General features: G+C 41.2%; 2 protein-coding genes across 2 annotated transcripts in view; both read right to left on the minus strand.

Moving 5' to 3' along the window:
• Positions 1 to 473: 473 nt before the first annotated feature.
• LOC131663541 (DNA-directed RNA polymerase II subunit RPB7) lies at positions 474 to 2,131 on the minus strand. The gene is made up of 6 exons (XM_058934005.1): positions 1,952 to 2,131; positions 1,619 to 1,888; positions 1,497 to 1,547; positions 1,351 to 1,416; positions 947 to 1,018; positions 474 to 865 (listed from the first exon to the last, which is right to left on the minus strand). The coding sequence occupies exons 1-6, from the start codon at positions 1,961 to 1,963 to the stop codon at positions 815 to 817; spliced, it is 522 nt and encodes a 173-aa protein (XP_058789988.1). The 5' UTR covers positions 1,964 to 2,131; the 3' UTR covers positions 474 to 814.
• Positions 2,132 to 5,363: 3,232 nt separating this feature from the next.
• The window catches only part of LOC131663474 (POU domain, class 2, transcription factor 1-like), a 109,118-nt gene continuing 90,515 nt past the window's right edge, over positions 5,364 to 23,966 (minus strand). Inside the window, exons 5-9 of the mRNA XM_058933907.1 lie at positions 12,658 to 12,794; positions 10,736 to 11,065; positions 7,907 to 8,223; positions 7,533 to 7,829; positions 5,364 to 6,992 (exon numbers count right to left, since the gene is read on the minus strand). Coding sequence (XP_058789890.1) covers positions 6,722 to 6,992; positions 7,533 to 7,829; positions 7,907 to 8,223; positions 10,736 to 11,065; positions 12,658 to 12,794 — 1,352 coding nt within the window. The 3' untranslated portion in view covers positions 5,364 to 6,721. The remainder of the gene's footprint in view (positions 6,993 to 7,532; positions 7,830 to 7,906; positions 8,224 to 10,735; positions 11,066 to 12,657; positions 12,795 to 23,966) is intronic.

Genomic DNA, 23,966 nt, shown 5'->3' on the forward strand with positions numbered 1-23,966 from the left:
GCCGCACGCTATAGCTTATAGTACTACACACTGTACTTCGTACTTTCAATTATATTTGCTTACTACTATTTTACAAGGTTTCTGTTGTTCCATAACAACAACATGTTATATATGTGAACAATAGAGAAAATCGAATGTAAATGGTCTATTGCAATATTGACAATAGGTACTAAGGAACTACGGTGGAATTTAAAAAATTAAAATACGTTCAACATAAACGATTCGAGTTTATGCAAGACTTAAGACTGCACAATTATATTACTAAAAACCAGGATGATTTTTAGTGAGAAGTACGATAGAAAATTTGAGAGAAGATGAAATAGCTGTAATGTTAGATTTGGCATTATAATTGTACCCATCAAGATGTAACTATACCTACACCACTGCAGCTGATTGTAATAATAATTGTAATAATAGCCTGAAATGTGCTAATAATTAATAATGGTTTTACTTACTTTAGTGTTTCAAAGTTCTTTAATAATGCAAAAATAATTTACAGCTTGTGGTATCAAAATTGAAGTAGTTATAAAATATAAAATTTTAATTAGATACTAATTACAAAACAAGTTTACAAGTTAAATAAATTTAATTTATTGATGCATGTAATTATTTTACTCTTACACCAGTAATTATGAAAACAGTATGTAGTTTTACCATTGCATAGTAGATTAGTCCTTTAAGTCATTAATTAAAATAAATATGACCTTTGCGCTTTAGTTTAAAAAACCAAATAACAAAATATCATTTTAAAAATAAATATTTGGACTTATTTTTAATATTAATGTAATCTTCTAATTATACACTCTACATTCATTCAATTACATACTAATCCTAAATAATCGTCCATCAATGTTCCAATAGCGAACTGAAAGTAAAACATTTGGATATGAATTGAAAAATTGTACAAAACACATTTGATTTTTTTGATACTTGTAAAATTACTTACTATTCCGGTTGCATCTACTCTTGTACCAACTATTTTCAATCTTATTTCATCATCTGCTTGAATAACAACATCCTAGAATTTTAAAAAGTATTCAATATCTGTTGAGTATAAGACATGACAAATAAAAATTTAAAAAATACTCAATTTTGTTATCTACATACAAATAAAATTAGTTGCATTATGCAGTATTACAAATTAGAATCAAGCTATATTCAAGTGTATGTTTAGATAAAACATAAATCATAGTGTAAAATTTTGAAAATATTGCAATAGAACGATTATTTAAGTGTCAACTTAATTATGTAAAATTATGGAAAAATTATAAAAAAATACTTGAATATTAATCAATGAGCTTGTTATAAGATTAATAAAAAATCAAAATATCAAATTATAGAAGTGGTTACCTCATCTTTTGACTTATAGCATGGTGGATTCACATTTGGACAAAACTGCATATCAGGAGGAATAGACTGAAACATTTTCCAATAAAAAGTTTATTAATTCTATTTTCAATGATTCTTATATTTTTAAATTTATGAGAATAACTCACGTGGTGTGAAATAAAGCATGACAAAGGACCAATTTCTGCAAACATTCCAACCTAGACATAAAAAATCAGTATGTAGCTTAATTACTTTTCTGTATATATGAAATCTCTGTGAATATGTTTACCTTGTTTACTTGTGTAACAATACCATCTAGCACTTCTCCTTTGAATGGCCTGAAAACAATAGCTTTGTACTTGACTGGATATACAACAAATCCTTGTCCTGGCTGTATAATACCAGCACCTATATTGTCAATTGTCGTAACTGCAACAACGAAGCCATATTTTCCAGTACAGTTCCCTTCTACTTCAGTATACAATTTTTGTTTTACAGTATCCAAAAGTTGAGGTCCAAAATACCTCGGGTGAAGAAGAATTTCATGTTCTAAGGATATCTACAATTGAGAATATAGTTAATTTATGTTATTATATTAACATGCTAAACTATATATACTTACGTGATAAAACATTTTCAAATAATATCAATAGTGAGTAGTAGCGTAAAAAAATCTTGACTTAAAATAACTTGTTTTGTACTAGTAATTAATAATAATAATAAAAAAATTGATGAAGTATTTTATTCACCGGCTAACATCAACTATAAACTTGGAGGTTATAGTACACAACATAAAACGCTATTGATGCTATTACGCTAAAGCATCAAATCTAGGAAAGTTCGCGCGCATTATATGGGTATGTTACCGACTGAGAACGTCAGGAATTTAATTATGTGTCCATCTACCGGACATATACTTAAGCGGTATTACATCATTTTTTTTGAAAATAATGAAATGATATTAAACCTGCCAGAATATTCAGAATTGTCTACTATTAAAATATATAAAACAAGATACATCTGCAATTTTTAATGGTTATAAATTGTGTTAAAAATTATTAAATGAATGAGCTTTCAATCTTATAATTCCTTCACAAAGTTTTTATTCTTTATCTATAATATATATCTATCTTACACTCTACGTATCATAAAATGCAAATAAAAAACTCGATTTATTCATAAATGATGAAAGTGTCGATGAAAGTATAATTTTAATAACAATTTGTATATTTTATTTATATTTACGTTCGGAATTCGATTTTTTTAAATTGAATATAAACAAAACAATATGTTTATTATATTTAAGTGATTGATTTATTATAATTGATCAATATCAATACAAATGCTTACTGAACAAAGCTACCTCAAAATTGATGAAATAAATGAAATTGACTAACTGAATAAACAAATCATAGTATAATGCTCAATAATAAAATTGGATTATGAAAGGTATAATTGAAGTTAATTATATATGATGTATTATTAATACCGCAATTTATTATACAATTACAATGTTACTAATTGTTGTAGTAATGGTATGTAGTAGTAATAATGATAATTATAATTGTCGTAGTAGTGTCTCGTATCTAGATGTTAACATTAATTTTTTTTAGGAATGATATGATTTCGTTTTTACATTACTGATTCCCATCAAGTCTCTTTTGATCTTGAATATTGATTATTTAAAATTTATGTCGTCACTATTTGCAGTATAGAATACGCTGTAATTAAAAACCCGTTTTTCAATTCACGATAAAATGTTTTTCATGATGAATTCTTTGAAATATCACGAAATTTACGAAAAATTTATATTTTTAATAGATTAAAATTACATAAAAGTTGTAATCAAGATTGTGGGTAAAAAATACTAAAGTCTTTCGTTTAAATTTCACATACGGCTTCACTGAAGCTTTTTATATAACTTTTAGGAATCTTTTTATACCGTGCTCTTTCGAAAACTCGATTATTTATAATCACCAGTTTTCTTCTGGTTTATATACCGAAATTTTAACTACATTTTGAATATAAAAGTCACACGTTCGTATTTTATTTTTGTTACATATGATAATCATTCATTCAGCGAACCTTACAGCGTAGTACACATTAATTCTACCAAAAAGTTTTTCTACTCCATTCATTTCTTATCATTTGAAAAACAGTACAAGTTATTTTCTTAATAATCTTCTACAATTGGTATACCATGTTGTGCCCCCCTTTTTTGAGACTTTTCCAAGACATTTAAAAGTTCATGAAACGGTACATCAAATGTTTCATAGTCTAATTATTTATCGGTATATACAGTTAATAGTGACGCCAGGACGGTGGCGTCATTAACACTTTGAAAATCTTAAAACGACTCAACGATTATTCCACTTAAAAAAGACTGTCGCCCTTATGATTGCAAAAGATTCTTGGATGAAATCTCGTGAGTTCTCGTACCTTACATTCAACGGTGAGTCCATACCCCTAATAGATACTACGATTTCACATCGTATTACATTGCACATAGTGTTAACTTTATTAGACAAAACAAGTTAATAAGTGATAAATAAATCAATAAAAATCATAAAAAAGGAAAATGATAAGGAAAACATAAAAAAACTAACGAAATCAACTGAACTCTTTGTATTGTTTTATTTTAAATAATAAAAGTTAAAATGTGACGAAATAATATTAATATAGAAATAATATAATAATAATAAAATTATTACTAAAATAATTAATCTACATCAATCGTGGGATACGCTGTCATGTTGCACAAAGATGGAAAAGGATATTTCGGGCCTATACCAAACGTGATATCATATATAACTTTACATCTTTTTCCAGTCTATCTATATACACCTCTTACTATAATTAGTGATATTATAATTAATTCAATGCATCACAAGATGACCTAAAGCTTCATTATTTTAGTTTACCGTAAGTCATTCAACAATTCGAATGTTTCGAATGATGCTATTTTGTGATGTACATTTATCACTTCATGTGCTGTTAGGAACCTTGTTTATTTCTGGTTTGACGCTTTCTTACAATCACAATCACGGCAAAATCATGGTAATTATACATTTGATTACCTCATTTTCATTAGGCCCGCCTTTTCCATCTCGTTTTTTCACGTACACAAAAGCTTAATACATTTCAGTTTCAATGTACAGGTAAAAACGTAACGCTTTCATAGTTTCCTCAAACTTGTCCTTATCGTAAATTGATTTGGACACTCGACAGTTTTCTTAACATCAAGTAACAGATTCGAAGAGAGATTAACATAATAAAATAAAAATCTCCATCTTTTCTCTCTTCGTTTCGGTCGATTTGATTAGAAAAAGAAATGACGACGCCAACCTATACTCAGTATATATATATACATGTTATTTTTCCCACGATAATATGTATTAATACTACAACTGATGAACGACGGTCTAACTATTTACATTACATTCATTTTCATTTATACGATTATAGATCTGCATACATTTTGCGTGTACAGATATGCGCTTACGCTTGATACGCGAGTCTTTTATGCATAACTGTGTGTGTTCATAATGTTTTTCTGCCTATTATTTAATTGCTATTTATATTCTTTTTTATAAATATACTTCTTTTGTAGTCGGGTGCACGTGACGTGCTTATCCACATGCACGCGTAAGTTATTATCTACGCAGTTATTTATTCATAGCCATTGGTTTTTTTGTTTTATATCTCTTCGTATCAGTGAAGTCATATATATTATGTCTTACAAACTATGTGTATACTGAATCGTACGTGATCGCTTCAGACGCGCGCGTTCCTCCCTGTATTGTACATCTAAAAATTGTGTAGTAAATCAGTTTATTAAGCACGGATTGTCAGTCATCGTGCTGATCTGTACCGTTTAAACTAAAACATGCTATGGTTTTATATGCTAGAAATATTCAGAATTCAGATATGTGGAATGTTATATTAACTCTATATATATATATATATATATATATATATATATATATATATATATATATATATATATATATATATATATATACTTTTTTCATTGATACACACTAGAAAACGTGTAGTAAGATATATCAGATTTTCAAATCTCCGAAATAAAACATTACAGACCCTGCTTGACTTATCACTAAAATTCAAAAAGTCTGATAGCCTTCAATGACTTTGGAACAATATCGTTTATATTTTTAGTAAATCAAACAAAAGAAGTTGGATTTGTTTACAAGATAACAAGAGAAAAGAAAACAAATATTATGAAATATTAGTTGTTATCTTTTCTCGAACATATGTTCTCAATTCATAACACGTAACACGTGGAAAAAAGCAAGGAAGAAAACAGTATGATAAACGCGCCGCCTCGTACGGATAACTCGTTTTCCGCTTATGCGCGTATTTACAATGTATCAGTAATAGTTAATATAATTACAGTCACTGCTTTAGGAACTTTGTACTCGTGGATGACTTCGAGTATAAGGGCAATTTATTGATTACATTCATCGACAAACAGAAAATGCTTTATAGTCAATAGTTCAAAGGATTCAAAAGACATTGTTTTTCGATGTTTTTAATGCTTCTTATTATTATTTTCTGTAACATAATTTCTTTTTATAAAAAACGTCGTGCATTATTCTTTTGCAACACACATAAATAATGCTGAGAATTTGTTACGAACAAACTTATGGCTTCGATGAAAAATGTTCAGGCAAATTTATCAGAAGAAGTAGCGCGCTTTTCCCTGTCGTGATTGTTTATTGTGTAGCAAAACGTCCAGCATGAGCAACAAAAACAAATACTAAAATCAAATTGTCATATCGATTCAAGCATTCGTCCATCAAATATACTAGATCATGCCTGCCATTTCGCTTTCAACCTCGTATAAAACAGCATCCTAATTACAAAATAAACGTAAATGAATTCCCCTAATTATTTACACAAAACAGCCGTCTAACAATTCTGAATACTTGACTGTACTTCCTTTTGTCATCTTTTTTGGTGCTTAACTGCCTGAACCCTTGAGCGTTACTTTACGAAAAAATGCTATACGGTTACACTTGATAGAGGTAATTACTCTATTTACAAGAAATTCAACCAAAGTGATTGGCTTCGACAAAGAAACGTATTAATCGTTGCACCCTATTTTGCGCAACCTGTACAGACTTTTGAAAATTGAAAAAAACGCTGCAAAAGCCAGGCAAAGGCGCTAACGAACGAAACAAACAATAAACGAGATGCTTCCACGAAACTATGATACACGAAGACATTCACGAGATCAGCCATACAGGCACCGACGACAAGTGCGAGATGTTTAAATCGAGTCTCTATCCCCGTAGTGATAGTATTCCGGTAGATTGCACAGTCGCCGTTGGTGCTGTTGCTGTTGTCGGTAGAGAGCATGCTCCTGGTGTCACTCGTGCAACGATGATGATTTGCCGCCATGCGGGTGTCCATAGCTGTTGCTACCCGAGCTAGCGACCAGAGCCAATGGCAGTGGCGAGCCGAGTGGTGTTGAGTGTGGGTGTTGCGGTACCAGCGGCCCCGGAGACGAGTGCGTTGTCAGTGCCAGTGGACTACTAGACATGGTGTTGGCCAGCGAAGCAAATACCGAAGGTGCGGGCGATGCCATTGTCGGGCTGCCCATCGCTGCAGGTGGGTTGATGCGCTTCTCCTTCTGCCGCCTGTAACGGGGATGGCTTATCTTAGTATGATTTGCCCAAAGGGGTGAGTCAGTGAAGCTACTAGGGATGGGAAAGGTTCAATGTCTGCGCGCGCAATATTTTAAAATACATCAATTACTGCGTGCTTGACGTTCAAATGCCAACTTTCAGATGTAAGTATTTGAAAAGTGTATTATGTTTTGCAACGACGTTTCAGAGTTGTTAGAGTGGAATGAAAGGGGTGAGACCGCAAATTTTTGCATAATCGAAAGTCGTAGCTGATTGTAAGCTATTGAAGCAAACGAAACGACTTCGGAAGGGGGAGCCCGAAAGAAGAATCTTCCCACGTGAGAATCCGTTCATTAAATGTTCGAAGAGAAACTGATGTCTTTGCATGATAAGCGGTTTGCGAAAGAGGAGAGGTAGAATGAGAAGAATATAAGCGGCACGTCAAATAGTAGAGTATATAGTAGTAGTAGTGGTTGTAGTAGTAGTTGTAGTAGCAGTGGTAGTAGTAATAGTAGTGGGAATAGTGTGTATAGTTTCTAGAAATGAAATTACCTGTTGCAGAACCAGACCCTCACGACTTCCTTCTCCATGGACAGACTATCGGCGAGAATAGTAATTTCCTCGGAGGTCGGTTTCGGATTCTGCATGAAAGCTTTCTCCAACGCGACTCTTACGCTCGTTTCGATGGACGTGCGTTTCTTTCGTCGCCTGCCTATCGTCTCTGGCGTGGTTAATGGGTTCGACAACGAATTTGGATTGTTCAATGAATTATCCGCGTCTTCGAGCCACTTTTGCAACAATGGCTTCAACTTGCACATATTTTTAAACGACAGATTTAAAGCCTCAAACCTGAAATTGCCGGCCACCATTTACGTAACTAATCGCAAACTTGTGTAACTTATTGACAATTTAATTTAGATACATACCTCGAGATGGTCGTCTGCGAGAAATCATTGCCATAAAGCTTTCCCATGGCAAGGCCAACGTCTCCCTGTGTAAATCCAAGCTTGATCCTGCGCTGTTTGAAAGTCTTGGCGAACTGCTCGAGCTCTTCGAGGTCGGTCGTTTCCTCGGGCGACGGCTCGATCCTCGATGGCTTGACACTCGCGGGCGGGGTGCTCGGCGGTGGTGGGGAACGCTGCTGCTGTGGAACGAGATTGCGACCAACGCTGCTCTGCTGCAGGGCCTGCTGCTTTTGCAGTGCTTGCAGTTGTTGGGCTGCTTGAGCGACCGCTTGCTGCACCTGCGATAAAGAGATGTTACGTTAAATGGTCGCTACTCAAGGACACGATAAAGAAAAACTTCTCACGCGCTCTTTCATTGAAAATCTTGAGGTATTCGGCCAATTATTTCGTTGAATAAGGCGCGCTTAATGTCTTGGAAATTCATAAGTCATAAGGAATGGATTTAATTTTTTGAAAGATATACGGGACGCTTTTCATTAATCACGAGACAGGGACAGGAAGTATGTAAAATGTTTCAAATTTCAAGACGGTTTTCATTCTTATAATAACTCTGCCTGCATACCATTCGGAGTGCGGGTGGCTTGATTGCTGGGGCCAATTTTATGGACATTGACACAAGTCGGTTATACAGAATTATATCGTTTCAAATCAAAACCATCTCGCCATATAAATTTAACGGCACCCGAAACAAGACTTGAAATTGTAGAGCACTATACGCGTCGTTTAGATTGCTGAGATCCCTGAGAGGTTCTTAATGAACAGGTGCTCATAGGCAGGTCGAGGGAAATAAAAAAAGAGAAAAAAAGACGCTCCGAGCCTCGTAATCGATTATCTTCACCCTTTCGAAAAAAAATGCAGATGCATGCGTATGTATATAACCTGGCATCAAACAGAGAAAGAGGAGGGTCGTAAAAATGTGGCAACACCCTTTCGTTCTCTCTCTCTCTCTCTCTCTCTCTCTCTCTCTCTCTCTCTCTCTTACGAGAAAAAAAGGGTTTCAGGTGGGTCGCGTGTCTATATACATATGTACGGGACTCGATATGCTTATTTATGTAGACACCCCACGGAATTGCTTTACATCTCGGTGGCGCGTGGCGCGCGCGTGAATAGCTGAATAGTCGGGCACATGCGCAGGTATTTTCACTACGGCACACTCGCGAAAGGGTTCGCTCCTTCGACGCGCGCATTTTTAATAGAATAGTCGCGTGTCGCTATTCAAATGGGGCGCCTGTCATTCTTGGGGCGGCTTCGCTTGGATCCGTCATGCATAATGTAAAACCTGCGCCTCTATACACGTGCGTCGGCTAATTCCGAGCGAAATTCGCTACCTGCTAATTTTCGATAACCCCTTCTTTTTTCGCTGCGGGACTTTTCGAGAGTATATTGTCAGGTGCATTCTGATGAATATCGCCTCAAGTACTTACGCGATTTTTTTTTTTCATTACTGTGATTAACGGCTAATTCGTTATATGCGTTAATTTAAAAATTTACGCAAATTAAATAAAAGGTAGATATTTGCATTTAAATCTAGTGCCGTTAACTGTTTTTCTTTTAAAGGCAACATATTAATTATGTAAATTGATACAACAAACAGAATTAGCACAATCCTTTAAAATGCCTTTGAAACTCCCGAATGCCAACTAAATGAAAAAGCATTCGACGCTGCACCCTAATTATCATCATAATTCGCGTTGTAAAAGCCAGGACATCATTATATTCATAATCCGGGAAAATTCCTCGAAAGGAAAAAAAGAAAGGGAAATTAACATGTGAATCGAGCGAGCGTCTGGAAAAATCCTTAAGCCGCTCGCCAAACACGCGCCTCTCGCGTCGAATCATAAAAGGGGTTCGTTATTATATTTCTCAGGGTGTGTAACATACGCGTTGCAGTTTTCAGTAAGCATACATATACGTGCACACAAACGACAGGCGCGTGTCCCTCGCAAAAGCGAGCGGCAAACGTGAGCAGAGCATACAGGCCACGTGTTAGCCCTTATAACAAAGACCAAGGCAAGGTGCCTCCAGGCGCGCGCGCGTGCTCTCTCTCTCTCTCTCTCTCTCTCTCTCTCTCTCTCTCGCCCTTAACGAATCACCTTTTCAAAGAGGCTTGCCGCTCTCGCGCGCGCGCAAAGTCGTACTTTTATCCATATAGAACCCCGCGCGCGCGTTTACCTGTACAATTCTTTTAGCTTGGTATAAATCTCTATGCCCGGACAATATCAAACGCGCGCGTTTTTTCCCTCTCGTTTTTGGGAACCAACGACGACCCGAGCGAGCGAGGAAGATCGATAATTGAGGATATTTTGATGAATCGATCGCGCAAGCATACGTTTAACGCGGAGAGAGAGAGAGAGAGAGAGAGAGAGAGAGAAAACATAAACGATGTGGAGGTGAAGAAAAAAATACTGAAAGAACGTGGGGAAAAGAGATTCTTTTGAGTGAGAGCGCCCGCTTGCTTTGAATATTCCGAGGGGAGAGCAGCGTATAATAAAAAGTCACGACGATACGCTAATGAACGTAAATAAGATGCATGACAGATGCACCATTCAATGGCTCTGTTAATATTTTATACACGTCGATAGGGAAATGGGGAATTCTATCTTGGCGAGTGCCCGCATAGACGCGTCGCGTCGCCGACGGGCCGCTCTCTTTTTGTCCGCGATGCCTGCATTCTCGTCCAGCGAGGTTTCGTGAAAAATTGTTGCGTCTTAAGTGAACATCCCCATTCACGCAAAGTGATTTCTCGAGAAACCTCCGAAGACGCGTCGAAAAGAACAGCGAGAAATTTACCTGGTTCTGTAAGAAGAACTGCGCTTGAGCGGGTAATTGTCCAGGATTAGCTTGCTGGAACATGGCGAATTGTTGTAATTGTTGTTGTAAAGACTGTTGCTGCTGCTGAAGCGTCGACGCGAGAGCTTGTATTTCTTGAGGACTAAGTCCGCCGAGGGAGCCGTGCATGAGTAGTTGCTGTCCAACGAGTTGCGCAGCAAGGGCAGCCTGCGAACTGTTCGTGTTGCCGGCGTGTTGGCTACCCGTCAGCTGGCTACTCACCCCCGAACTCGGCGACGAGGCACTGCCGCTTGTTCCGCTGCTGCTGTTACGCTGCGACACGTCCGTCACCTAGAATACGCACAAATTGCAGGGCTTTCTTTTTTTTTCTTTTTTTTTTTTTTTTTCGACCTTTACTACACTAATGATCGCACGACTGTATCTTCTCGTGTGAACTTTTTTTCTTGTGTGTGGCGGATACTCGAGGACATTCAATTCCATAGTTTTTTTTCTATCTATCAAACCATATTTTTGAAAAACTAGCCAAAATAAATACTTGACGTCAACGTAAATTTGTTTTCCGGGTCTTCCTCTTCTCCGTATGGAGTGTGGCTTCGGAACATCTTGTCTAGGCAAGATGCTCCCATTGGGCGCGTTTCTTACAAGGATAAACGTAGTTTAAGCGTGAAGGCATACATATAAATTTCCCGTCGATCGGAAATCAGAATGTTCCACCCTCCCCGCGTTAATACACATTTCGCGCTCACGCGCAAGGAAAGAGAAAAGGAGAGCGAACCTCGACGCACAGACAAAAGCGCCTGTTTACACTCGGCTAGGCCCAGGATATTGGTCACTTCGCTTCCTCCTGCGCTTTTGTGTTTTATAAAAACCGCCCTCCTCGTTATATACTCCGCAAGAAATTTTTCTTCTTTCGTACACTCTCGGCTTTTATTTATTTCTCAAACATTTGATTTACGCATTTCTTATTTGATGCGTATGGCTACCCTTAAGCAATTCCGGTAAAGTTATTTGCGACGAATGCGAAGCCTACCGTAGATCAAAATCCTTCTTGGGCAGATGGTCACTTCCGGGAAATAAATAAGCATCGATTTTTATAAATCTTAGGCATTCTCACGCGAACGTGTGCGTGCACTTCGAAACAAACCTAGGGATACGTCCAAATATTTGTTTTGATTTTTCATTCGCGCGCGCACTCAAGAGGACCAAACGATCAAGATGTTGTCGTCGCTGCTCAACGCGCGAAACATTTGCCTATCCCCGCGATCGTTACTTCTCTCGAAACGGATAAGCAGTCAACTGTCCCCATTAGTATTCGCAAGAAACGCCCCTGCGATCGTTAATTCCAGCCCTCAGCCGTGATTTTCCAAAGGGGAAAGGAAAGAAAAAAACCGGTAAAAAGAAACGAATACCATTTGCATGCGTCGGCGTGGATTTTGCGGCAATCCGGCACGAAATCGTGGGAAGTCCGGTGTGTGTCACGAGAAAGGGGCGCGCGCACGCGAGCGACCAACGAGCTAGCGATAGCGATCTGCGGGCGGCGGCGTGGGCATAGCTTGGAATGTATGTCGTCACCTGTTGGACCGTAATTAGCTAGACGTAATTTCGACCACCTGCCCATCGGTTACCCACTCGACAGCGACCTGAAATTCGGAAGCGTAATGCGCACCACCCCGTGCGCCCGAAACCATACATACAGGAGTTGATTGCCTTTTGCGGAATAGAAATCAAGAGAGTGGCCGACGCTCCAAGTCTACCTGCCTGCTATTCATGCTGCCCTTTCTCTCTCTCTCTCGTCTCGTACTATATGCGTCATCGCGTGCGGGAATTATCAATATTTAGGGTCCGCATGTTGGTTGACATTGTGCAGTGCACACGCGTACGTACACTGGCTTTGCGCGCGCGCGTAGATTATTCATACTTACCAGATTAAGGGCTTCCCTGTCCGAGTCGATCGAGTCGTGATCCAAGTGGGCGTCGTTACCGTCTTGTACATCGCTTGCGATACTTCGGTCATCGCCACTGAGATCGGCACCGTCCACCTCGCCCTGTAAATCGGCATCTGTAACAATTCACATCGTCGCTTATAAGCAAAAACATTGACGGTCTATATTCCGATTAAATATAAGATAAAATGATTATAATAGTTGAATTAATTGGAACTAGAATCTGTAGAAACCGTATCTTCACGCGTCAGTCAACAATTGTTGAAATCGATAAAACTATGTATGAATATCAAGGATTAAATATAGTGGCAACGATAGAAGTGAATGAGTATGGCACGACACGACATCTGTCGAAAAACAAACGAACGCAATAATTAATTTATAACAACCATTCGTTGTATACTTATTTTTCTATTTATCCAAAAATAATTGGAATTACTGTATAAATAGAAAATAACGATCGACGACAGTCCTTCCTTTTCTTACGAAATCTTACTTGACGATAATAAAAAACGAAAAACGGTAATTCAGCTGCACAACTCATCGCACAGATAATCATTATATGTAGTATAAGATATCGGTGTAACTAAATAATTGTTTCGTTTCGATTAGAAGAAAAAGGGATGACCGTACAATCATTGTTATTCTGCGGCCTATATTTTCGATGATGAACTCGATAACTTGTTGGTGTACTAGTTGGCGTGCTGGTGGCGTGAAACCTCATGTCGGCAAAGATCATTCTTGGGTTTTCCAAGAAAACCATCTTTGTGTCACTGCCCACCAGCGACCCGCGCACTTTTTTCACCGTCACATCGATACACTGGCGATTATAGTCCTTCAACTCCACAGTGTAATTTTTGGTTCACTTTCTCGTAATAAAAACTGACTCACACACAAAAAACACGTCGATCGAAATAAAAAAACCGAACAACGAAAAACAAAAAAACAAAAAAGAAATTTAAATACTAATGAATATTGATGCTTCGGCTCATGAATATTAAAAAATGAAGCGGTAAATCTGTGCCGAGAGATGTAAATCGGCAAGTCAACAGCAGTACATCGGTTGCTGATGAGCGAGCCGACAGCGAGCGAGTGACGCAAGCGCTGCATAGCAGAGACGTGAGCGATGGCCCTAAGGGCGAGAACTACCCCCACCATGTGAACTCTAGGGCCAGCTATTGGACGTTCGATAAGCACGCTTCTCATTGGCTCGACTCCGCATCAAGCGCGCGAGTATACAAAAAAAAACCCTTTTGAAACGATCGCGTGCGCTGCTCACGCAATGCGCTCTCCCCCTATATACCTATACAACTTTTTATATACACGTACACGAAAGAGAAAAGAGAGACGCCTCCCTCGCATTATGCGCCAACCCTTCTCGCTTTGATTTTTCAGCGAATTCTTTATTATAATCCCTTTTCGTGAAATTTAACGTGTGCCCAAGCGAAGCACTGTTTTTTTTTATTGCGCCGAACATATACGCAACCGATTTAGATCGGATCGAGCGTTCAAGTCTGCGGGTTTCGAATGTAACGGCTTCCATTACAATGATTATTTCGATACGCACTGGGATTAAAATTTACGGCCGATTTCGTTATTTTTTTTTTTTTTTTTTTTTCATTCCGCACTCGATATACTACTATTTTATCGTCTCGTGCGCATGCAAGCTCTAAATTTGGACTTGCAAGCGACTACGCGGAAGAGAGCTGAAGGAGCAAAGACCATTGCGGCAACACAAATGGTGCTTTGATAATTTGTAACAGTTGGTCTTGCGATATATTCGCTAGTTTAAAATTTATTACGTGAAAATACTTTCCACAGGTTTCAAAAACTATTACAAGTTAATGGCATCTTACTTAGCGAGACGAAAAGGGATTACAGCACGGTACTTTGTTCGCCAAGAGCGCATTTTTCAGTAATTCTTTGTACGATCACGATCGCTCGACTTTGATAAATTTTTATGACGAATCGCGCGCAGTCGTGAGAACCAAATTAAACGCCCGACATCGACAATCCTTGATCATGCGCGAAAAAAAGAACAAGCTCGTAATCGGTCGGATCCCCACATTTTGGGGTGAAGATTTTGCCTTTTAATTTCCAAAAAATCAAGAAAAAAAATACCGACACTGTGGGAAAAGGCGCACGACAGATAGAAACACCGCCTTTTTTGCGTGTATGCGCGGAAGGGTCAGTCGACAGCATAAAAAAAACTCACGTGTTCTCCACGAGCTTTCGCGTTCCCATGCAAGAGACGGTGCGATGCTTTTGGGGTGAAAAAACGCCAAAAAGTGAGCGATACCCTCGCGCGAGCGCACAGGTAGAGGGGGATGAAAAATCCGTAAAAAAGTGAGAATAAAGGTTGCGTACGAGTAGAAAAAAACGCGCTCGATCGAGAGAGCGAGATTTCGGGGCCAAAGTCCCCGATATGCGCGCGATCGGGCCTCTACGTTTTCTTCCCCTCCTACTTCTTCGTCTCTGTGTGTGCACAGTGCCCCACCTTTTTTTCCTTCTATTCGTGCATAATGCGGCCCGCCTGTGTGTATCTGGGATAGAGAAAGATGCAGATTCCCTCGAAATCGTAAAAAAAAACCTGGCCGCGGGGTCAGGTAGTAGAGATGCGTACATCCTCCGAGGATTCGAGCGAGATAATGGGAAAAGACGCTAGGAAAACACGCGAGCACAAAGTATGCGCGCGCGCACGCAGACAAGACCAAGGAATTCACGTACTTTTTTATATAGGTTTCCGGCACCAAATGTGCGCGCTTGTTTGTATTAGAATTGTTTTGCATGTATTGTTCGTTGCTCAAAGAAGAAACCGGACGAGCTTCATCAGTAATTCGAGAACAGCATCGAAGAACAATTTATTTAATCGAACGGAAAAAACAATTCGTTATTTTTCTGAAACTCGTGAGAAGTCGCGAAAGGTGTAAAAAAGGTACAAATTGAATAGAGTTACCGAATAAAAAAAAACTTAAAAAGAAAAAAACAGAGGAGCATAGAAAGGCGCGATCGCGGCGGCATGCGGCACTTTGGGGTTAGCGAGACACATTTTTGAGGTAATTTCTCTCGGTTTCGTTGCTCACGCTCACTTCGCTTACACACACGAACCCTTTCACGTATGGTCACAAGAGCATTGGTGCGTGCTATGTACACGCATACGCCATTTCTCTCTCACCTCTAGTTGAAGACGCGAATGAGGAAAAGAACGTTATAACTTTTTTTTCATCCAGCTGCGCCCTTTCCCTAAAAGAGATGAGACGCGTAACCGTCACTTTTCTACTTTTTTGTACATTTCGCGAGAGAGCGCAGCTCACAGAGGTCGGTGTTGTTACACCTAGTATTGGTGTGTTTTTTTCATCAAAAGGCAGTATAAGCGGAGAGACAAACGCGTGCGAAATTGACAAGGAGGCTTTCGCTTGCTCGCTACAAGTCAACGTATTTTTTCACCTTTTCACCAAACGAGGTAACTGACGTTTTGTAACGTACCGAAAATCAGTGGCAGGTACAGCTCCGAGGAGAATTTACGTTCTTTTGGTAGTGAGCTCTGATTGGTTGCCGATGCCGTAAGACTTTAAGTAAGGGATGTCGATGATGGCGTAATAGTTCAAGACGGATGTGCGTCGCTCTTGTTACAGGAAGGTTTTGTTGGCGGGTGGGGGGAGGGGGAGAAGGGTGCATTTCTCTGTTGCGCAACCATGTATTCGCTGATGGTTCGATGTACGAATAGAAACCATGGAATTTTCCACCCGGACCGCTGCAATCCCACGCGACGATATTGAAATATCAAGCTGAAAAATTTACGACACTCGACAAATTTATCCGTACAGCGTTACTACTCCTCGATGAAATAAATAAATCTTCGAGAGTGTGAACAAAAGATCGTACACGCTGAAAAATTTTCACACCTTCGCCGACGCGAGTTTCCCATGATGCTCCACATTCGCGCGAGAGGTGAAAAAAAAAAAAACAAAAGAAGCGCATGTAGGAAGGAAGAACGCCGGAGAACGATCAGTGAGCAATATAACGTCCGTTTTGCTTCCATGAGAAAGTGAGATATTGCGCAAGATTTGGGGTTGCTGCTCTCTCTGCCCACGCACAATGCCGAACGCGCGCGCGTTCGTGAGTCTATCCATCACCCACGCATTCACGCGCTTTTGCTTGCAGCTGCTGTCCGGGGGTTGAGAGAGAATCCAGGGGGACACTGCTAGTAGCCAAAACGTCAGTGACGTAGGAAGGACGGGACTATGTCGCTTCTTTCTGTCTCTCTTTTTTGGTTTTGCTTTTTTTTCGGAGCAAACGCCAATGGTCAGGTGATGAAAAAATTGCTACTGTAACTGCTCTTAAGTTTCGGACGTGCCCTACACGAAGCCGACGGGAAATACCTGTTGGCGTGTGAATTATCCGATGGCTTTTTTCTTTTTCTCCAGGAGGGAGAACATATCTAAGCCGATGGACGCAGTTCAGTCTAAAGTAAAAAAACGTTAATGATTGCGTTCTCGTGCGTTTTTTGTAAGTCGATGCACAGACTCTTCTTTCAATTTCGATTCAAGGTTTAAAGTTTCTTTCTTGCCGGGAAAACTTTGGTAGTCTCATTGTTGTAATCAATCGTGACCGATAAAAAACAGCCATTGACATGTTTTCGTTACAACGTCACTTCCAACACACAGGATGACACTTTTTTAATGGATCAGTCTCGCAATGAAAGCACGTCAAAGTTTGACGTACGAATCTGATGCTCGGTCGACCTGTTCGCGTGTGTATACGAATGACATATCCCGGTTTCTTACATAAAGAAAAGAAAATTTTTCTCACGAGATTTTCACCATTCTCATAGATTCTCAACGCCACTCACTGACCCATCAAGCAGTTAATTGCATTTTTACAGTAGCCAAGTTTTCTCAAGATCGAAGAAAAAAGAAGATAATAGCTCTCACTGTTACGGTCCTTTCAGAGAGGATTTTTTGCCTCGTTGCTTATGCATTAGAATCGTCGAACAGAGAAAATGAACATTTCCATCTAATCAGGTGTGCCGTCAGCTCCTCGACGCGCCCGACAAAGGTACCGCATGGATTAATAATCATCAAACGCGTCTGAGGCGAGAGTGCGTACTAAAGCGTCTTTTGAAAGGAACCGCGCGGCGGCTATCTCCGCCCCCCACGCGAAAAATTTCCTATGCGCGAGAGATGGTATAATGACGCAAGCGGTAGCTTTTTCTTTGGAGGCGAGAGGTCGAATGAGGAGGGCGTGTTTTTTCTTCGCCTTTCCTTTTCTCTGCCCGAGAGAAGGGAAGATCTACATAAAACGTCGATTTGCGGCGACGAGCTTCGGGAAAATTCAGCTGAGTCACGCGGGACATTCTGATCGCGAGGCGCCGCCGCGATCCTATAAAGGAAAATCGTTGTTTTCACGGCTACTCTGCTTTATTTCACTGGCATACACTCGCTTGCTCTATATTTTTTTTTTCGTTTTTCCTTTCGTGTCTGTTTATTTCGATGTGCGCCGCACGTCTTTTATCTTTGGGTTGTGTTGCGTGCATCAAACCTCGTTTCCTCCCTAGCACTCTTTGTAAAAGTAACGATGTTTGATGAGAGAAGCTGCTCTGCGCTTTGCATTACGCTCGTACACGCTGCCTTCGACAACTTATCTTTCGCGATTATGAATTCTCTTTTGTAATTATAAAGTGCAGTCACGGACTCGTTTTCTTCGTTGTTTTTTGTTGTGCGTCGAACGTTGTCGTGCGGTTAACGACGGGGTGGGGAGAAATTTTTTTTTTTTCAACCGCAAAAGCCTGCAACTAATATCATCTCATTGGAGCAATAAAAAGCCAAATTAAGTCTGGTTTACGACTTTTCCCCGGCATTTTTCGTGCAAAAGTGGCCAAAAAACCGGGTCTTGCGGTCTTTCTCGCAACTCATTCAAGCTATGCCGAGTTAATTCTAGCGTTTTTCTAATTCCACGGCGGCAGAGTGCCGCCTGCAGGTCCCCGCGTGTCATTCGCAAAAATTTCGGCTGCTTTCTACGGCTCCCAAAAATTTCTGCAAATCGATATTCGCCCGCTCGCTGCTTTCTCATTATCCACGTCTGGCTCCGCAACTTCTCGCTATATTCTCCGATGCAACCGATGATGCCCCTTCATTTCCTCCTCTTTCGCCGAACTGTTTATGGCTTTTTGGGTGTGAGACACACTCTCCCTCTCTCTCTCTCTCTTTCTCTCTCTGTGCCATGAGGGCAAATACTAGCTTCTTTCTTTTTCTTTCTTTCTTGAAAGTCATTCGAAGGTAAATGACAAAAGTTGCGTTTTTAATACTTAGCCTTGCAAGACATCACCTTCAGCGCGTTCTTATTGCTTCAAGGTCGAAATTACTTTTTGGATTTTTATGATTTTCGGAGAGGAAATGAGGAATTTTTAGAAATGATCACTGCAACACTCGTCTGCTTCAATTAAAATTTATCGGTATCTAAATTGTTGTACAAGTAGCACAAAAGATAATGTTTCGAGGTATAGTATTGAATTGTCTCATTTTTTTTCATCATAGAACTCACCGCTTCCTCGAGCTCCACCGAATTTCCATAAAAGATTAATGTCGCAGCGGTGCATGCAGGCAGGGAAGGCGATCTGCTTTAGCCGAGGATCGCATTAGGGCATGCAGGATTTTCTCTCTCTTTCTCTCTCGCTTCTGTATATAACGCATCTGCCTCAGTTTTTCTTCCAAGATGCGCGCGCTCTCCGTACATAATGTCTTATACGCAACAAAGCAAACTCAGCAGGCTCTTTACGGGGGAGGTCGCCGCGCTGCTACCACCACTGTCACATACAGACTTACGATTTTATTAGAGCCCTTGCTATTACGTTCTTCGATTATACTTTCTTGTGGACGCGCGCGCGTATGTACGGAAAAAGTCGGGCTCGTAAATTCACACGTGCGCCCGTTTTTCCCGGAGAATTTACGGCGCGGCCAGCGAGATGCTCATCGGGAAAATTTTTCTCTCTTGCGCTTATTATTTTTCTTTTTTTTTTCCTTTCATTCTCATTTTATTCCTCGTTTGAAAGAACTGTTTGCTTATAGATGTTCCTAATTCTTTGTTCCGTGCGGAGCAAACAGTTTTTCCAGATTGTATACTTTGTTGCCGGATAAATCATGTACGCTCGGTAAGTTTTATTGAATGATTGTTACCACTGACATAAATGGCCTATAAAAAGATATCACGCTATATTGGAAAAGATTTGACCGGCAAGATGAGCTGGACAATAGTAATGAAGAAGCGAATCTTGAAACCCGATACACTTGAACAAATCTACATATTTTTCCTAGTACGAGACCAGGCCAGTGACTTTATTGCTGTAGAACAACTTTATGGTTGAGCCAGTGGACTGGATATAGTCATGCACACAAAGCAAGCCAAGATTGTACGAATCTTTTTAAGGACTATCGTCAGAAAAGTCCGAGTTTTACAAGCAGTGAAAAAGACAGCAGATTCCAAGCGGTAAAGTAGCCCACCATCGCAGTCGACTCACTGGCAGCTCGCAACCATCGCTCTGGTAAAAGGGCATCTTTCTCTCTCTCTCTCTCTCTCATCCCCTTTTTGAAAAATTTCAAGCCCCACACGCGACAGTGGCAGATTGCAGAGATCAGGCGCAGGGGGAGGGAGAGAGTCTTTGCGCCTACAGCCAATGGAGCAAGGGTGAGAGAAGGGGTGCAACATAGGGAGTCGTCCAAAACCGTTAGCCAAGTCGCGTGCCGCTATGTATGCTGCCGCCACCGCCGTTGCCGCCGCCGCTGCCGCTGCTGCTGCTACTACTGCCGCTGCTGCACGTGGAAAAGAGAAGGGCGAAGGACGCGTGTTCGCCTGCGCGCATCACCTGTGTGTTTCCAAGCCGAACGCGCGCTCGCGCTCTCTGTCTCGGCCTCTTAAGAGTTTTAAGCCCAAGTGCAATCACCCCTTTCGGGGCACGCTTTCGGCTTCGTCCCTGCGTCCTTTCTGCCGTTTCATTTTTTACCCGCGACGCGTCTATGATTGGCTTATGAGGTGAACCACGCGCGGATTGTTGCATTGCCGCGTGATCGATGGTTTTCTCTATCGAGCAAGTAATCAGGTGGAAAATAGCAATTTTCTTTGTTATCGCGTCGCTGCGATCGCGATCGGCATCATCGACTTGAGCTCGCAGCCAATCGATGATTCTGCGCGAGACGAAAAAAAGCCGATTGTAATCGCGTAACTCTCGCATGGCTATCGATCGTCATTATTCACACTATTATGATGCATATCGCAGCCACAAATTTCATCTAACTTTCAACACCGCGATGAACTGCTCGCTCGGCGGGCGCCGCTCGCCTGGTGGGCGGATATCAATCGACGAAGAAGAGCCGGGTAAGCCGATACCCGACTGCTGCTGGTTTCGGTGAGTGCGTCATTAATACGATGGAAAACGGGGAAAAACACACGTGTAGGCAGATGCTCTCCCACCTTTCGGGAACAGTTATCCTCTCGTTTTTCCGGATTGGAAAATATAGGCAGCCTGCGCTCGCGTGCCCTTGAGAGATACAGACAGATAGACGCTCGCACGCGACCGCGTGTAGACATAGCCGTAAAATCGGATCAATCCTGCAGATGTAGCTTCGGAAGGAAAAAAAAGGAAAAAAAACGGAGTCGACTTTTATATTTATTCACATTTTTTTTCTTTTCTTCGAGTAATGACCGGGTATCGGTATTACAGAGTAGAGTTCCGAAGAAATTACGACAATTTCCCGAGTTCAATTAACAGCAGCGGCTTAATTCAATTATCCGCTCTGCGACTAATCAATTCGAGCCAATTCGTTGCAGAGTATGCCACGATAAAGGTATAAAAAAAAGCTGGCTTGCCAGAGTCAGCACGTATTTGGCTTTTAAGGAAAAAGCTCACGTCCGAAAGGCGCGTTCTCCCCTGCAACGGCAGCTAGCAGCCGTAAGGAAATGAGTCTATGCATATAAAAGAAGCCCGACGTCACAACGAGAGGAAGTGTTCCACCGTGGAACATTCGGTCCATTTGGAATCGCGCATTTTCTCTCTTTTTCACTCACTCTCTCTCTCTCTCTCTCTCTCTCTCTCTCTCTCTCTCTCTCTCTCTCTCTCTCTCTCTCTCTCTCTCTCTCTCTCTCTGGCAGTGATGTATGACATCCTCGAACCTGCATATCGACCGTTTTCTTATACATGCTGCGGAAAAAAATGCGCGCAAAAGCAATTTTCTCCATCAGAGGAGGGTCAGACTTTTCTTTAGACTATGCAGACAAGCCACTGAACATTCAGATTTTTTCGGGAGAATTTCAATATTCATCTCATGTACGTGTGCTTAGTTTTATTGTACGATATGCAAATCAGCACCTGTTTAATATTTCGAACTCCGAAGACGAAGAATTATACGTGACGAAAATTATTATTATCGGTGAAAACATCGGTCAAAGTGAAATATCATAGGACCGCAAATATAATCAAAGTTCCAGTGTAACATAACTTTTCGCTCTTTCGACGAACTTTTCTTATTATTTTTTGTGTAGAGGGTAACCACTAGGTGAAAGAGATTATTTGAATATGATCTAGTTAAGATTCATCGGGCGTACGAAGGAAGGGAGGGCAGTGATTGTCGACTTTTGCGACGGCAGTAGTCGAGTCACGTGGCTTCGGCACGTCATAGACGTCAAACCTTGAAGCAGGCGAGGGCGGAGGGACCGAGAGAGGGGGTGGACGACGTTAGAGGTAAAAATGCCCGGCATGGAAGCCCCCCAGGGGGAGAGCCAGCGAACACAGCAAGAGAACGCTTTACATTCTATTTTCACGCTGTACTGACCCCGATTTATGCGACTTCCTTAACGTATTCGCTTCGCGAGAGATATTGCCTTTTGGCACGTGTTGCCTGCTGCAAAGTCGACGTTCGTTTCTCCGGAGGGGCGCGTCGTGCGAGTGCAACGCGACAGCGAGAAAGACAAAGAATTACGCGGGATATCGGCGGCAAAGCGCGGTCCTAGCCAATGAAATCAATTCAGAAAAAGCTCGCGGAAGCGATGCGCCGAGTTGTCGTTGGCAAAGCGCACAATCGACTGGAAGAGTCTCGCGAAGAATTCGTACGCGCTGGACTGCAGCGTAGATATCGCGCGAGCGTGGGGTGCTTTTCATGCGCGTCACCGGCCCGTTCTCTTTTCACGGGACGCCGAGCATCCCTGTCGTTTTATTTTTTCTCCTCTCGGTCAGGGACCAGCGGAGTCGGTTCCTTTGGTTAAGCGAGCTAAATAACGCTACATTAGCACCCTTCTCCTGCGCGAGAGTTGGTCGGTGGGCCGTCCGAGTGTGAAAATGCCCTCTGGCTTATCAAGCTCCCGCAGAGCTTTTTTTTATTATACAGCCCCTTTTGCGCGGCCCGCTGATGATGCGGGAGCCATCGATGCGCAGTCCGATCTTTCGCCTCAAGTGCCCCCGGAGAGCATAGCTGCTGCCCAACGCACATTTGCCCCTTGCGGTAGAATTTATTATGGAGTAGATATACAGGACCTGCCATACTATGACTCGCTGGTATGACCTAGACTTATTGGCTTTGTCGCTCGTCTGCCGTCGGCCTGTTTTGGCTTGTTTTGGCTGGTTTTCTTTTTCATTGCTTACGCCTTGAGAAATCCAATAGAACAATGAATTGACGTTCAGCAAACAAGCGAGAAAGTTTGTCAAGCGGTTGTTTAATGTGTTGCCGACGAGTGGAGTCGTCCGCATGAGCACTCGATAAACCAGCGCCGTTGCGCGCGCGAACGGGGCAGAAGCCGCGAAGATCCTCGCGAAGAAACAGCGGATGGCGTTCGGGGCACGTGTTACGTTGGCGTTAACGCTCGCAACGACCAAGGGCGATTACCCGCCGACTAGACACGGACTCGAGACAATTATTATTGCTCACGATGATTCCCGCGCGCCTTTTCCTTCATTGTGCCTCGTAGTTATTTTGAATGTGGGAGGGGCTTGTGTGTCTTCTGCGAAATTGCAGATTCTAGGTGTCCGCCCACATCTCGAAAGCAGATCACTCTCACGGTTCTCGTGCGCGAGAAGGCTACTGGTTTCTCTTGACGATTGATGCCTTTTGGCGATCGGCCTCTATTATACACCTTCACGACTGTTTTAGGAATCGATAAAAGCTGCTGCCTGAAATACGCGTGGTGTCTCTCTCTCTCTTGGAAGGGGTGAAACGGAAATCAACGGTTCACACGCGCTCGATAATTATATGCCGATTCGTTGGTTTCTTCTCGGCAAAAAAGGACTTTTAATCGTGCGATTA

The sequence above is a fragment of the Phymastichus coffea genome, unplaced genomic scaffold (assembly GCF_024137745.1).
Source record: "Phymastichus coffea isolate CEN01 unplaced genomic scaffold, Cenicafe_Pcof_1.1 PCOF00036, whole genome shotgun sequence".
NCBI classification, from domain to species: Eukaryota; Metazoa; Arthropoda; class Insecta; order Hymenoptera; family Eulophidae; genus Phymastichus; species Phymastichus coffea.

Excerpts from the sequence above, each read along its gene's own strand:
- LOC131663541 (XM_058934005.1), bottom strand. Across the intron at positions 1,548-1,618 it reads TTGTTACACAAGTAAACAAG|GTTGGAATGTTTGCAGAAAT; the intron begins GTAAACATATTC and ends TTTTATGTCTAG. Across the intron at positions 1,019-1,350 it reads GCTATAAGTCAAAAGATGAG|GATGTTGTTATTCAAGCAGA; the intron begins GTAACCACTTCT and ends TTAAAATTCTAG.